This window comes from Daucus carota, chromosome 8, assembly GCF_001625215.2.
Source record: "Daucus carota subsp. sativus chromosome 8, DH1 v3.0, whole genome shotgun sequence".
Lineage (NCBI taxonomy): Eukaryota > Viridiplantae > Streptophyta > Magnoliopsida > Apiales > Apiaceae > Daucus > Daucus carota.
The window spans coordinates 29,616,696-29,632,582 of record NC_030388.2 but is presented as its reverse complement, the minus strand read 5'-3'; the positions used below and the strand labels follow the sequence as shown (position 1 = coordinate 29,632,582).

The 15,887-nt window shown below is 34.8% G+C and overlaps 2 protein-coding genes across 4 annotated transcripts in view; both read left to right on the top strand.

Annotated features, from left to right (window-relative positions):
* Nucleotides 1-15,887, top strand: part of LOC108198657 (defensin-like protein 2) — a 66,131-nt gene that overhangs the window by 24,419 nt on the left and 25,825 nt on the right. The window lies entirely within an intron of this gene.
* On the top strand, nucleotides 2,652-15,881 carry LOC108199322 (uncharacterized). Of its 3 annotated transcripts, none has more exons than XM_017367091.2 (15): nucleotides 2,652-2,790; nucleotides 2,958-3,101; nucleotides 3,788-4,330; nucleotides 4,784-5,959; nucleotides 6,078-6,405; nucleotides 6,739-6,994; nucleotides 7,087-7,303; nucleotides 7,391-7,740; nucleotides 7,873-8,409; nucleotides 9,102-10,296; nucleotides 10,691-11,041; nucleotides 11,176-11,413; nucleotides 12,016-14,651; nucleotides 14,744-14,892; nucleotides 15,370-15,881. In XM_017367091.2, exons 2-15 carry the CDS (start codon nucleotides 2,991-2,993, stop codon nucleotides 15,698-15,700), a joined length of 8,418 nt encoding a protein of 2,805 aa, XP_017222580.1. In that variant the 5' UTR covers nucleotides 2,652-2,790; nucleotides 2,958-2,990; the 3' UTR covers nucleotides 15,701-15,881. The 3 variants fall into 3 exon arrangements, with proteins under 3 accessions (XP_017222580.1, XP_017222579.1, XP_063939167.1); XM_017367090.2 differs by having other exon boundaries at nucleotides 15,355-15,881; XM_064083097.1 differs by lacking the exon at nucleotides 2,652-2,790 and adding an exon at nucleotides 2,831-2,853 and having other exon boundaries at nucleotides 15,355-15,881.

Here is a 15,887-nt window from a genome sequence, read left to right as displayed (position 1 = left end):
TTGCAGGAGTATTAAAGTCCGTGCCCGCGTCCCCGTCCCGCAATGTATACAACTCAGAGGGACGGACACGGGAAAATGTCAGAAATGAAAAATTCTGAGATGACTCGAATTTCAGTTTGATATATATCAAAATCTACTTATATATATAGTAACCCAACAGGTCCGTGTCATGCCTCCCTCCTGAGCAAATAAATTACCTAGCTCCGAGCCTGAGCCTAACTCCGAACCTAACTCCTCTTCATAAATATAAAAAAGATGTTAATCATTAGAATCGAACCCAAGACCTCTCAAATGCAAATACACCACTCACACCACTTCAACTACACAATCAATTAGTTTGTTATTCAAAAAGCATTAACTACATACATTAAAACTTACTAAACTTATTCAAATTACTTTTTATTTAAACTTATGAATTCAGAATTACACGTGTAACTAAACTTTTTTTAAAAAAATATTATAGATATAAGAATAGTGAGAAAGACATCAAATTTGATACTAAAAAATATATCTCAATAATATAATTTTGATGATATATGAATTTGAAATATTATAACTTGTGATATGACGATAAATTTCGGGAAATTCTATATTGTTGCTCAAAATTCAACCAAATGAATATAAAACGCGTTTATGAGACCTGCTAAAAAGAATTGAATTATGAATTTTACTTGGTTAAAATAAAATAACACATAGAAATAAGTTATGTATATTAGAGTTTTAAAAATATAATTTTAATATGTCATCCATCAATATATAACATACCAGTTAAACAAAATGATTCAAATTACAATTAAACTAATCAATCATTTACTAATCAAACTAAAAAATTATAATTAATTCTGAACCGGATAATCCAACGTGATACGGTGAAAACTAATATCTGATTAAACGGGACTACAACAAGAATATTTTTTCCATAATCCAGAGAATATCGAACAACACCTGATATGATCTTTAACAACTGATATGATCTTTACCAATTGAACATGATATATAACATTGCTCACCCCAAAGAAATACGAGTATCAAAAATATTTAAAAATGTGAGTTTGCACAAATATAAAAAGTAACTACACGACTAATTAAACTAAATATTTCATGTTTTTATGAATTTCATGGGGCCTAACTCATATCTACACTCTTTTTGTTATTTGAAATTCCAGAAAATCATTTTGAGATCTGGTTTATAACAATTACATGACAAATCATTAAAAGTCTTAATCAACAAGCTCAGACAACTAATGATAAAAAATTAAAATTTTATAACAGGACAATATTATAACCTTGTATCAAAGTAATCATCTAATGTTTTAAATTAACAATAAAAATCTAAGACATTGAAGTGCTATATAATTGATATGAAAATTAAAAGGGTAAGCCACATCAAACGTGTTGGAATTTTTTGGGTACAATTATAAAGTTAGTAGTTCGATAGATGCTTTTATGATAAATTAAGGTATGAGTATTTTTACATGTAACATATGTTTTAATTTCTATTTATACAAACTGTGTGCAACGTATGCTAAAAAGAATGTGTTGATGATCCGCCCATCATGTATCACTTAACCATTACACAAACGTACACTCAAAAAAGAAGAAATAAATGTAAGACAACGCGGACCACACATCTTCATCTAATCATGATTTAGCATATCGTAATTCACATACAAAATCAAGTTATCATCAAAATCATGGTTATATTAGATGAAATAATTTAATATTTTCAACAATAAATTACAGATACTTTTAATGAGGTATAATATATTTAAAATCTAAAAGTTTCAGTATTAATTTCGAATATAATTTTGAACGTAGATAATATGATAATGGTCTCTATATCCTAACGAATTTGAATATAAAAATATCAGTTCAAATGTAGTTTTTTATCCATAATTTTTTTTAAAAAAATATATACCCTTCGCCCCATTTTAAGTGACCATATTTGAGTTTCACGGAATTTAAGAAAAAGGTAGTAAAAAAAGAGTAAATTTAGTTGGAAAGTGGGTAATGTGGTGGAAAATATCAAAATTTAATAATAAATTTGAGATAGTGGAAGTAAGCAGTGAGTGTAATAGTGTTTATTAATAAAAAAAGAGTATAAAATAGAGAAGTGGTGGGTGTAACAATGAAAAGTAGTATTCAAAAATAGTAAGTATAATAAGTTTATTATTTAAAAGATGTCCCAAAAAAATAAGGGTCATATAAAATGGGACGGAGGAAATAGTACTTATTATTACTACTAATGCTATAAGGTTGCAAATATTGCATTTTTCATATTTACACATTTTGTCAAAAAATAAAACGTAACAGTTACGCTCGAAACAATATGATGACAGATGATATTATTTAAAACACAATACAAACTCAAGGCCAGTACAAGGACAATATGATGATACATGAATATTACTTAAAACACAGTAAAAACTAGAGGCCCGTGCCTCGCACGGGCTTTTATGCTAGTTGAATATTAAATTGTACAATATTCTTTTTCCGCTTATCAGGAACGAGATTTAAGAATATTCATATTCATATGATAGTGATGTATACAATGCAGCAAAAGTAGTAAACTACCTATGAAATTGCATAGAAAAAAGCAAGACCTTTGGGTCAACTATCGTGGAAAATGAAGAGACCCTTCTGTGCATTTACTTAAAGCTTTCTGATTCTTACCCTTTTGATCACTTTCATCTCTGGCCAAACAGGATTTGAAAATGACCCCAAAAATGGTGTCTTGCATTTGATTCATGATCAAGAAAACACACTCTCTTTTTCTTTGTTGAAAAGCAGGTTAGTGTTTGTACGGAAGATTCCAAGAATCCCTTTCTTGCATTTTCTTGTATACTAAGTAAAGTATGTTGTTTGCCATGTACTAATCATACATAAGTGTTGATATGTAGTGATGTTATTTTTTATAAATGGTGGTTTCTTGAGTTTATGAGTTTTGGGTTTTGCAGGTTTTAAGTGACTTTTAGTGGATAAGTGAAGTTATGATGATGGAAGGTGTTTGTGCAAAGGATGAGAGGATTACTAAGTTGAGTGATTTGGTGTTTTCATGGTCTCTTGAAGAAATCTTTGATGAGAGTTTGTATTCGAATCAGGTTTGGTTCTTGATTCTTTGTTTTTGGCGTATCCCCTTGTTTTAATCACTCAGATTGTTGATGAATTTTTAGTTTGGAAATGCTTGTATCTTAGTGGTTTGATTACAAAACAAGGCAAATAATACCCTTTATATTTCGCTAGTATATAGGAATCGAGGAGGCTGAGATGTACACAGAGGTTTGATTATTCGTACGAGGCTGTAAATTCTTAACAGGATAACAAATTAACAATATCAAATGTTTTTGTTATTAGTTTCTTGTAATGTGATATTATGCATGCATAGTTTTTTAGTGCTAAGTTATGTCCTGACTATGAATTGTACTAACCTTCGACTTTCAGAACTTGACTGTATCTGTGGTTAGAGAATGTGTGCGCTAGCTTTACAGATTGTTAAATCGTGTTTTATTGATTGGTTCTGTATATGGTAATATAATAAATTAAGAAACTAGGGTATGTTTATAAAAGCTGATCATACACACTTCGGAGTGTAAATTTTTTTCAAGTGATAAGTATTTCCTTTAACTCAACCTTCAGGATGTAAAATAGCAGCTAAAAAGCTTTGTAAGCTTTGTGTTCTGATACTTCAGTCGTGTTTCATTCTTTACATATTCTTGGTATATTTAATATGGGTTGAAGGCTTGGAGCAATAATTTTGTAACAATTAGCTTCTGTTAACATATCATAGGTAGAAATCATCCCAACAACATTCAGCTCGGCAGAGCAGTACCTTGGCTCCTATGTATATCCGTTATTGGAAGAGACGAGAAAAGAAATGGCTTCTAGTCTGGAAATTATGCACTCAGCGCCATATGCTGAAGTGGCCTATTTCGATGAGGCAAAGCCATATGGAACCTTAACATATCATGTTAAGGTTGATCGCTGGGAAAACACATTTGGTGATCGTGGAAAGGAGTCATATAAAACATTGCCTGGTGATATACTGCTGCTCTCATATGCAAAGCCCGAGTCTCTCTCTGATATGCGACATCTGGGAAGAATGTGGGCTTTTGGATCAGTTATTAATATATCAGATGACGATGAGGAAGATAGTAGCAACTCCAGTCATTTTAAAATTGAAGTCTCAAAAGATCTTGAATTCAAAGATGGGGGGAAATCATTGTTTGTGGTGTTTTTAATGAATATTACAACCAACAACAGAATTTGGAAGGCACTTCAAATGCTTCGGAATCTGAATATTATTAATAAAGTTTTGTGCATCAAAGGCGAGGTAAAATTCTGGATGATTCTAGTTGTTTGGATGTTTTTCTGCATTAGGTTCCAGAATTCTGTAGGGTATTGCAAACGATGCTTGAGTGTTGTCTTCTTTGTAACTTTCTTTATATGCATATCCCAGTCATAAATTTTTCCTTATCAGCAAGCTAAAGAATGTTGAGTAATTCTAGGTGTCACATTGATGTGATTGTCTTATTCTAGGTGTTCCCCAAAGAATCGTAGCTTTTATTACATATGTTAAGAAGTTTTACCGGAAGTTCCATTTATTATGCATATATACATGTGTTTCTGTTCATGTTTTGCTTAGATTTCTTGTTCATTTTTCTTAAATTTGCACACTCATTTTTCTTTATTCTACCTTCCATTTAAACAATCAGACAGGAAAGTTGAACTTAAATTGTGGAGATATTACTCATTAATGTGACTGTTATGAATATGTGGAATTCAGGTGGAGGAAATTTGTCGAGTCTGTTGTGAACATAATAGCAGAAAGCTGACTGATACCTATGCTCCAAGTGTCTCTGATTTAAATAATTCTCAAGCGGAGGCTGTGCGGAATGCTCTCTTTAAGATGAAGTGTGACCACATGCCTTCAGTGGAACTTATCTGGGGTCCCCCAGGAACAGGCAAAACAAAAACTGTTTCTGTGTTGCTTTCCAATCTTTTGAAATTGAACTTGAGGACACTTCTTTGTGCCCCTTCGAATATAGCAGTAACAGAAGTTGCTGCTCGCCTACTGAAGTTGTTGGAGTCTAACAAAGCTGAATATCAAGAAGATTATGCTAACCACTCTTATGGAGATATACTTTTATTCGGCAATAAATCTAGGCTTAAAGTTTCCTCAGATAGTGAAAACATCTATCTCGATTACCGTGTAGATAGGCTTGCAGAGTGCCTTGGACCATTAACAGGCTGGAAGCATTGTTTAATTTCCATGGTCAATCTACTTGAAGATTGTGTTGAACAGTACAAAGTTTATGTGGAAAATGGATTGATCTCAGTAAAGCAAAATCTAAAAGATGAAAGCAATGAGTTGGAATTTAAATCTTTTCTTGAATATATGAGGGCACGGTTTGAGCATACTGTTTCCACTGTCAGGCAATGCTTACTGATTTTATGTACTCATTTACCCATAAGTTTTGTGGGAGAAAGTACATACCAAGATATGGTTACTCTTACACGCTATCTTGATTCGTTGGAGACGACGTTGTTTCATAAGAATATGGTTTCTGAATTACTAGAGAGAGTTTTTTCTGATCTTGAATTGGGCAAAGATTCTCCACGGTCTTGTGTGGATATGTCAATGCTGCGCCGCTTAAGAACCAATTGTATTTCTGTTGGAAAAAGTCTGTATTGTTCTTTGGGTAAACTTAAACTCCCAAGTGCAATTAACAGAGGCTCCATAATGGAATTTTGTTTCCAGAGGGCATCCATTATATTATGTACTGTGTCTAGTTCATTCAAGCTTCATACGGTCGATATGGAACCACTGAAAGTACTTGTTATTGATGAAGCGGCTCAGTTAAAAGAGTGTGAATCAGTCATACCCCTACAATTGAAGGGCGTCAAACATGCTATTCTCATTGGCGATGAGTGTCAGTTGCCAGCAACTGTCAAAAGCACAGTAAGTCAATGTATTTTTAACCTAAATTAAATTGTTTTCAATAAGTTTACTAATAATTTTTCAACCTTTTTTATATTTTTCAATCCTTAAAAATACATAAAAAATATGTTTTTCTCAGATTTCTGATGATGCTGGTTTTGGACGGAGCCTATTTGAAAGATTGAGTCTTCTGGGTCATTCTAAGCACCTGCTCAATATGCAATACAGAATGCATCCATCTATTAGTTTCTTCCCAAATTTAAAATTCTATCGTAACCAGATCCTCAATGCACAAAATGTTCAGGATAAAAGTTACATGAAAAACTATCTTCCCGGGCCAATGTTTGGCCCCTATTCCTTCATAAATATAGTTGGCGGGAAAGAAGAGATGGATGATGTTGGACATAGCCGAAGAAATATGGTTGAGGTAGCTGTTGTAGCAAAGATTGTCCAGGATTTATACAAAGGTATTATCAACCAAGACTCATATTGTTGTTTCGCATAGCATATTCTTACATATTTTGTCAACAAAAGGTAACATAGTTTTGTCCTCCCAACCCCCACCATTCTCGCCAACATTCTACTAATTGTGCTAGAGTATAATCTCACACTTTTACAATGAACTGCAACCGTGACTAGTTGAAGTGTCGAACACACTTCTATTATGATACATGGATCAATTTTAATGTGTCTTGTCATTTGTGTTAATCACTTCATCTCCTGGAAATGTTTAAGATTACCATTTACCTATTTTTTTTAAGACTTGTTGCTAAGTTATCATATTTATCCTCAAATGATAGCATGGACTGGCTCTAGAAAGAAGATCAGTGTCGGTGTTGTTTCACCATATGCTGCCCAAGTTGTAGCCATTGAAGATAAGATCAGAGAGAAGTATGAAAAGATAGATGGATTCTCGGTGAAGATTAAGTCTGTAGATGGGTTTCAAGGTGGAGAGGAAGATATTATTATAATATCCACCGTTAGATCTAATAGTAATGGGTCCATTGGTTTCATACGCAGTCCTCAGAGAACTAATGTTGCTTTAACAAGGGCACGGTATGTACTAAATTAAATTATTATGCACGACAACTGTTTAATGTACTTGTCAAATTTGGACCATGACTTGTAAATACTTCTTTCGACTATAGGCACAGTCTCTGGATACTGGGAAATGAAAGAACATTGACCAGTGATGAATCAATTTGGAAATCCCTTGTACATGATGCTAAGAATCGCAACTGTTTCTTTAATGCCGATGAAAACAAAAACCTAGCCAAGTCAATAGTAGATATGAAAAAGGAACTAGATCAACTGGATGATTTGCTTAATATGGCTAGTGTTCTCTTCAGGAGTGCTAGATGGAAGGTTAGTTACTGTAAAGTGCTTAATGCAATTCTTTACTTTCAGTGTTACTTATTTGTTAATATTATTGTTTAATCTCTATGCTTTCAGGTTATTTTCAGTGATAATTTTAGAAAATCATTTGGAAAACTTAGTCAGCGTATGAAAAAATCAGTTTTGAACCTTTTATTGAAGCTTTCCGGTGGTTGGCGTCCTAAGAACAGGAATGTGGACCTTGTTTGTGAAAGTTCCCCACAGATACTCAAAAAGTTCAAGGTTGAAGGTCTCTATGTTGTTAGCACAATTGACATTGTGAAGGAGTCAAATTATAAACAAGTTCTGAAAATTTGGGATGTACTGTCGGTAGAGGAGTTGCCTAAATTAGTGAAACGTCTTGATAGCATATTTTTTATGTATACTGACGAGTTTATCAATCATTGCAAAGAGAAATTACTCGATGGGTACGTTGCTTCTTAATTAAGTGCATCCTTTTGCTAGATTTGAAATTTTACTAAATGTCTCTTTTAACTTATGTCCTGTTTCGGTAACATACTACTTACCCGAATCTCAAGTTTGTGTTTATATATCTACAGAAATTTGGAGATTCCAAAGTGTTGGGGCCCTTCCTGTGAAATTGTTCGTTATAAAATCAATAGCGATGATGGATTGGTGAACAAATCTCAATCCAATTCAATTCAAGGCAGAAGCTATGCTGAAAATTCAAGGGTGAATGATAGTTTGTTGCTTATGAAGTTCTATCCCTTGTCATCTGTTGTTGTGAACCACTTGCTCTCTGATCATGAAGGTAAAAATTTGGATCTTCCTTTTGAGGTAACAGATGAGGAAATGGAAATAATTCTATATGAAAAAAGCTCGTTTATTCTCGGAAGGTCGGGTACTGGCAAAACAACAGTTTTGACTATGAAATTGTACCAAAGAGAACAATGTCACTATATTGCTTCTCATGGATATTGTATGGATGAGAGCGGTAATGCAATGGATTTAAACCAGCAAGTTAAACCCAATGATTGCAAAGAAGAGAGTAAGGAATTAGTGTTGCGACAGCTTTTTGTGACTGTTAGTCCAAAACTTTGTTATGCGGTAAAACAGCATGTCTCTCAGCTGAAAAGGTGCGGACAACAATTAACATTTGAGTACAGATGATGGATCCCTTTTACCACCTTTAAGTATCATGCACTAGATATCATTTTCAGGAAAAGTAAAAATTACCTATATTTTCTAATTATGATTCTGAAACTATTATATTGATATTCATATACTCCCTCTGTCCCTCTCATTTCCTAATACTTTTTTTCAACGGCCTGACACGCATTTTAAGGTGCATATAGGTTTACAATTTTTTTTTAAAATTTTCTTGTTCTGCATAAAAATTTAAACATTAAACTTTTATTCAGAAGAAAAAAAATTAAAAATAATTTATGAAACTATATTTCATGAGAGATTTGAAATGCGTGCCGAGCCCCCGTCCCCCAATGTTAAGAATTGAGGGGGACGGAGGGAGTATATATTTTGTATCACCAATGTGAAGCATGCAACATTTTTATGAGTTTTTAGTAACTATTGCTGATCTAGAGCAGAATTGCAGAAGCTTAATCACGGTGTTGATGACTTTAATACCATTTCTTATTGGACTCTTCAATCTGCACGTAAAACATTTTATGCACCTTCTTTCCCATTCATTTGTTACAATATTATCTTTGCAAATTGTGTTATACACACTACTTTGTTTGAATGCCACTTCAGTTTACATTGGTGTTGATTTGTATATAAGATGATGGTCCTGACCAAAATAATCCTACAGCTTTGCAAGGGGTGGAAAGTTCTCTGAAGACCAATTAAATGATAAAGATGGCATGGATGATGCTTCAGAATTTAAGGAAATCCCGGACTCGTTTAATGATATACCTGCAGATTCTTACCCTCTTGTGCTGACTTATCAGAAATTTTTAATGATGCTTGATGGAACACTGGGAAATTCATATTTTGAACGGTTCAACGATGCAAGGCAATTATGTCATGATAGATATATGGGCTCTAGTTCTGTTGCCTTCCAAGCATTTGTAAGAATGAAGGAGGTCAACTATGATAAATTTTATTCATGTTACTGGCCCCATTTCAGCATCAAACTCACCAAGAAACTTGATGCTTCGAGAGTTTTCACTGAAATAATTTCATATATAAAAGGAGGTTTAGTAGCAGTGGAGGCCTTCGACTGTAAACTTGGTCGTGATGAGTATCTTCATATTGCTGATTCTCGCGTTTCCACATTGAGTAGGCAGGCAAGAGAGAAGATTTATGATATATACAAGGATTATGAGAAAATGAAACTGGAACGTGGGGAATATGATTTAGCTGATTTTGTGATTGATCTTCATCGTCGACTGAGAAATGAAAATTTGGAAGGCCAGAAGATGGATTTTGTTTACATAGATGAAGTTCAAGATCTTACAATGAGTCAGATATCTCTTTTCAAGTACGTGTGCGAAAATGTCGAAGAGGGCTTTGTTTTTTCAGGTGATACAGCTCAGACAATTGCCAGAGGAATTGATTTTAGGTTCCAGGACATACGCTCCCTGTTCTACAAGGTATTTATGAAATCAGGAAGTGATGGATCTGTTGAAAAGAAAGAGAAAGGTCGATTGTCAGAGATTTTTAATTTGAGCCAAAACTTTCGTACACATGATGCGGTACTCCAGTTAGCACAGAGTGTGATAACTCTTATATATCGATTTTTCCCCAATTTCATTGATGTTTTGGAACCTGAAACTTGTCTTATAAGTGGTGAAGCTCCTGTCTTGCTTGAGCCTGGTAATGATGAGAACGCGATAGTAACTATTTTTGGCAAGATTGGAAGTGTTGACAGGAAGATTGTTGGCTTCGGTGCAGAACAGGTGATATTAGTACGGGATGATTCTGTTCGAAAAGATATTTCAAGTTTTGTTGGAAAGCAAGCTCTTATTTTGACTATACTTGAGTGCAAGGGTCTTGAATTTCAGGTTTGTTATGCTATTCAAAAAAAATTCAGTTGACCTAATCTTTTCTTGATAACAAATTCATGTCTTCTATTGTAATTTTTAGAGCTGCCTGTGAAATAGTTCTTAGAAAATAAGATGCAGAATCCTTTTTTGTGGAAAAAGCTTTTTTGAAAGTTATGTTCGAGAGTTGAAAGAACATTCCTATAACCAACTAATACAGATAATTAATATTGCTTTCTTATAGTCAAAATACTTCATGTGATACTAAAAGTTGTATATGCTAATGATATCACTGCTATACCATTTCTGTATCAGTTCGGGTGCTCTTACTGTCCAATATTTGCCTTTAAACTTTAACCTGACTAAGTAGCATGTTTTTTTCATACATTTGATTTATTAAATTTCTGCTCTCTAGGATGTATTGCTGTACAACTTTTTTGGATCTTCCCCTCTGAAAAATCAGTGGCGAGTTGTTTATGAATACATGAAAGAGCAAGATTTGCTCAATGATACATCCCTGTCTTTCCCAAGTTTTGACACGGCAAGACACAATCTCTTGTCCTCTGAACTGAAACAACTATATGTGGCTATAACTCGAACTAGACAAAGGTTATGGATATCTGAGAGTGTAGAGGATCTATCTAAGCCGATGTTTGACTACTGGAAAAGAAAGGGACTTGTCCAAGTTCGGAAACTGGATGACTCCCTTGCACAGGCGATGCAAGTAGCAAGCAGCTCAGAAGAATGGAAATCTCGTGGTAAAAAGGTTGTTTTGCTGAAGCTCTTTGGATATCACAATTTTCTTCTATCCTTTTTACAAGATGGTTTATGCTGTTTCTGTGTTATTGAGTTAATTGAAGCTCTATATAACGAGAACATTTGTCTGACTTTGTTTTGCAGCTCTATTTTGAGCATAATTATGAGATGGCCACTGTGTGCTTCGAACGAGCAGGAGATGCCACATGGGAGAAAATAGCCAAGGCATCTGGGCTGAAAGCAAATGCTGGACGTATTCGTGAATTAAATCCCAAATTAGCTTGCACTTATTTAAGGGAGGCTGCTGAAATATTTGATTCCATTGGCAAGGCTGAGTCTGCTGCTCGTTGTTATTGTGAATTGGGCGAGTTTGAAAGAGCAGGTTTGATCTACTACCTTATGTTCTCTTTGTTGTTATGATCCTTAAAGAAGACTGCTTATTTTGATTACTTGCATTATAAAGTTATGTTCAAATATGATCCCAACATATGACATAACCACCATGACAACATGGTGATATCACAAGTGCAGCCTCTAAGTATTTAATGTTCAAGGAATAGGCACCAAGGTTTTCTTTTCTACGTAAGAGGCATTGCCTCATTGTTGTATTAATAAGCAAGAGATAGTATAAGGGCAGTAGTAGAACATGCAGTATATGTATGGAATGTAAGTTGTAGGGGAAATCACCGGTTATGACTGTCCTATATGTTTTAAATCTAAAAAATTTGAATAGGGTATCTGCAAGGCTCAGCCTAGCAAATTTCTCTCTCCTTTTGTTCGCAAGAGGTCCAAGGTTTCAAGCCTCTGCGTCCGAGGAGGCAGGGTGTGTGAATATATAATTTTCTGTAATTGACCATGACCAAAAAATATTTTTAATAGGCTAAGCCACTTTAAGGGTTTAGGGGTGTCTGAATAGGGTGTTTGTTACTGTAGAGATTCTAATGATAAATGATCTGACTTTAAGGGTGCTGATTTACCCCACAGGAAGAATTTATCTTGACAAATGTGGGGAATCTGAGCTGAAGAAAGCAGCAGAGTGTTTCAATTTGGCAGGTAGTTATGCAATGGCAGCTGAAGTATATGCCAAGGGAAGTTATTTTTCCGAGTGCTTATCTGTTTGTACAAAGGCAAAATTGTTTGATGTTGGGTTGCAATATATAGAATACTGGAAACAGCATAAATTGAAAGACAACGGTGTTACTAGAAGTAAGGATATGGAAAATATAGAGCAGGAGTTTTTGGAGGGTTGTGCACGCAATTTTCATGAGCTGAAAGACAATAAAAATATGATGAAATTTGTGAGAGCATTTTATTCAATGGATTTGAGACGTAGCTTTTTGAATTCTGTGGAATGCCTCAATGAGCTCATGTTGTTGGAAGAAGAATCTGGAAACTTCTTTGAGGCTGCAGAGATTGCGAGGATGTTAGGAGATCTTCTACATGAAGCTGATATACAAGGGAAGTCTGGACAGTTCTCAGAGGCATCCTCAGTTATCTTATGGTATATATGTTGCAACTCCTTGTGGATGAACAGAAGTAAAGGCTGGCCCCTGAAGCAGTTTACAAAGAAAGAGGACCTTTTTTGTAAGGCGAAGGAATATGCCAAGAAAGAATCAGAATTGTTATATGAGCTCGTCTGTTCAGAGATTAACATTTTATCACATGAACAGAGCAGATTGGTTGATTTGGGGAGAAATTTTAAAGAATCTAAAAAGTACAAAAGTGTCAGAGGAGAAATTATATCTTTACGCAAGATTTTAGATGCTCACTTCAATATGAATGCCACAAAGTACGTGTGTGAAGATGAACTGCCATTGCATAATTCAAGTCATTCGGAAGAGATAATATCAGAGAACAAGGTTTCTGTTACATCTCTTGTTTACTTTTGGAGTCTCTGGAAAGAAAACATTGAAAAACTCTTTGAGTATCTTGGATATCTTGAATCTAAAGAGTTCGGTAAAATTTCGGGACATGGTGAGTTTTGTTTAAACTATTTTGGAGTTAGGAGTCATCAAAGTAATTTGAAAACCACCTTTGTAGTGCTGGTCCCTGGTGCTGATTGGCTGAGAAAACTGGATGAAAGAGCTCTACAGAAAAAAAGAAATCTGACATTTGTTAATTGTCAGCAGTTTGTATCTGCTGCCCAGTGTTACTGGCAATCTGAACTACTTTCTGTTGGAATGAAGTTATTGCAAACACTTAAACTCCTCTTTAATTTGACAACCGGAAATGGCTCGTCTTTGTTTGTGCAAAGTGTGTGTCTCATCTACATGTTTGAGGTTGCAAAAAGTCTTTTGAATTGCAAGTTTCTCAACTGCAAGTCTCACGACTCCAGGGCACTACTAAATTTTGTTGATTTATCAACAAAATATATTCAGAATGTCTTTCCTTTAGACTGGAGGAGACCAATATCTGAGACTTTTGTGTGTCTCAGAGAAACTGATCTTTCCAGAAAGTTACTGGAAGAAGCCATTGTTAGGGACATTAGCAACAACGGAGAACTAACCTACAGAGAAATTGGGAATGTGGTAATGATGTGGCTTGGAACTGCCAGGCCTAAAGAACTGTGTGGGAAAATTATCAACAGGTTTGAAGGTAATGAATCATGGATGACATTTTTAAATGTTGACGTGAACATTCAAGAAAAATCTGATCTGGAGTCGCCATTGGAAGTAGCTCGGAAAGAATTAACTCGAGTTTACTCATTTTATAAAGCATTGGAAGATACCTATGGAGCAAACTGGCGGGGAATTAACTATATATCACCCAACTGTTTCTTGTATCTGATGGACCGCCTTCTGTTCATGGTATCCCGTTTTGAGCATTTTTTTATTACGACAAGATCTTCATTTGTTGAATGGATTTTGTGTCAGCACACAAATACCTATCCATGTTCAGCTTTGGTACCTAACTCACAGTTACCATCTTCAGCGGAAATCTATGATTTTTTGGCTTCCATGGTGCATAACTTGCTTAACAATAAGTTTGACACAGGGCAGTGGATTGATAGATCCAAGTTGAATTACAGCTTCTACTATCCACTGTTGGTGTTAAAATTATTTGTCATTCTGTGTTTACTGTGTCTATATTCTAAAAAGTATAACGGGCTACTTATTAGTTTGTTACGTAGGGATGATGTTACTTGTATGCTTCCAAAGGATCTGCTTAATGTCCTCAGACAAAGCAAGAAGCGTCACTGTATACGATTGGCTCCAAAATTGCTTTCCGAGGCATTTTCCAAGATCGGGGATCCTCTGGTCACTGTAAGCTTTGGGAAAAAATATCCAGAAGAGTACCGAGTTGCCATTTGTGTGGACTTGGAAGCTGTTCACTGTAGAGAAGACATAATAAGAGTGTTGTTCCCAAGGATTACCCAAGAACCTGTGAAAGGGGCACTGAATACTTCAGGCATGGAAAAACATCTCAGTGGTGGTGATGCTATAAGGTTGAGCTCCAAAAATCTGTCTTCTGATGTTCCTTCAGCAGATCTGAACCCGAATGGACTCAGCTTGAAAATGAATTGGGGTGTTTTTGATGATATGATTGATGCTTTAAAGACGAAGGGTAGCAGAAAAGCAGAAAGCTTCATTAACTTTATGTCCAAAGCTGCAAAATCTAAGGTAAGACCAAACTGAATGATTCTATTTCTAGGTGTCATTACTTGAATCATGCGGCTACTGCAGGATTAATGCCTTCCATTTTATCTTTTTAGGTGGAAATAGACAGCAATATAGAGTTCCTAACTGCAGTTATAACCCAATTTTCTGAGAACCCCGATGATTGCAATAACGGAAGTGCTTTTTCTGAGGCAAACAAGATGCTCGATGAGTTGAGGCAGCTTTCTTCTGCATTTAATACCAGGTCAGTGGTAAATATGATTTATAATACAAATTTATTGTGTTATGGAACATTGGTGTATCTTACAAATTTGGTGTCCAACTTTATCTTTTATATTATTTGCCTAGTGATTATTTATTTAGTGAAAGTACTGTTTATTACTCACTCTGTTTTCAAATAATTGACGTTTGACTTTTTGGCACACAATTGTAAGAGCTTTGACTGCATACTTAAAATTATTATATTTAAAATTTTCTTTTTCTGAATAAAAATATTAATCTTATACTTTAATTCACAAAAAGAAAATTTTAAAAAATTCTAGCTATGCAGTCAATGCACTTAAAAGTGTGTGCACAAAAGTCAAACGTCAATTATTTGAAAACAGAGGGAGTATTTATGTTTTGGTAGTTGCAAATAATAGTGTTATTAGTTTTATAACTGTTGGCTTTATATCTTAACTTCTTAAGTAATAATATCGGCCTTCAGTGATAAAACATCCAGGGACAAGAAGCACCACCATAACTTTCAAACCCTTGGAGAACTGCTGAATAGCTTACAATCAAAAAGGCCGAAGCTTGAAATATTCCTTGATCAGTCACCCATGTGGAAATCTACTTTGCCTGAGGATGCAGCAGATTCTAACGATATTATAAAATCTCAGGACTCCTCCAAACAGAGAAATGAGGAGGCTGTCAAACCCATTGACAAAGGGGTCGACTCATTGTCAAACATTGTTTCTTCTGGAACTCAGAATGCAAGTACTAATCAAAAAACCGGAGGGAAAAAAGGGAAGGCAAATAACAAGTCCAAGAAAAAAAATAAACGTAGGTAATGCAACTACAGGAAGTTTCCTTTTGTGTCTAATGTTTATAATGTATTCAGGGATGTTTTGATTTTGTGAATTCCCAACTTGTCGTGCCCAACTGAATATTTCAAAGATATCGTGTTTTGGGGCAGAAATCTTGACATCGTTGATATTAGCTGAATGAAAATTAAAGCAAATATTTCCTTTATCTGTT

Bases quoted from the DNA above. Each gene is read 5' to 3' on its own strand.
- LOC108199322 (XM_017367090.2), top strand. From the start codon at position 2,991: ATGATGATGGAAGGTGTTTGTGCAAAGGATGAGAGGATTACTAAGTTG. The intron at 7,741-7,872 runs GTACGTTGCTTC...ATATATCTACAG, and splicing joins AAAGAGAAATTACTCGATGG to AAATTTGGAGATTCCAAAGT. The intron at 11,414-12,015 runs GTTTGATCTACT...TTTACCCCACAG, and splicing joins GGGCGAGTTTGAAAGAGCAG to GAAGAATTTATCTTGACAAA.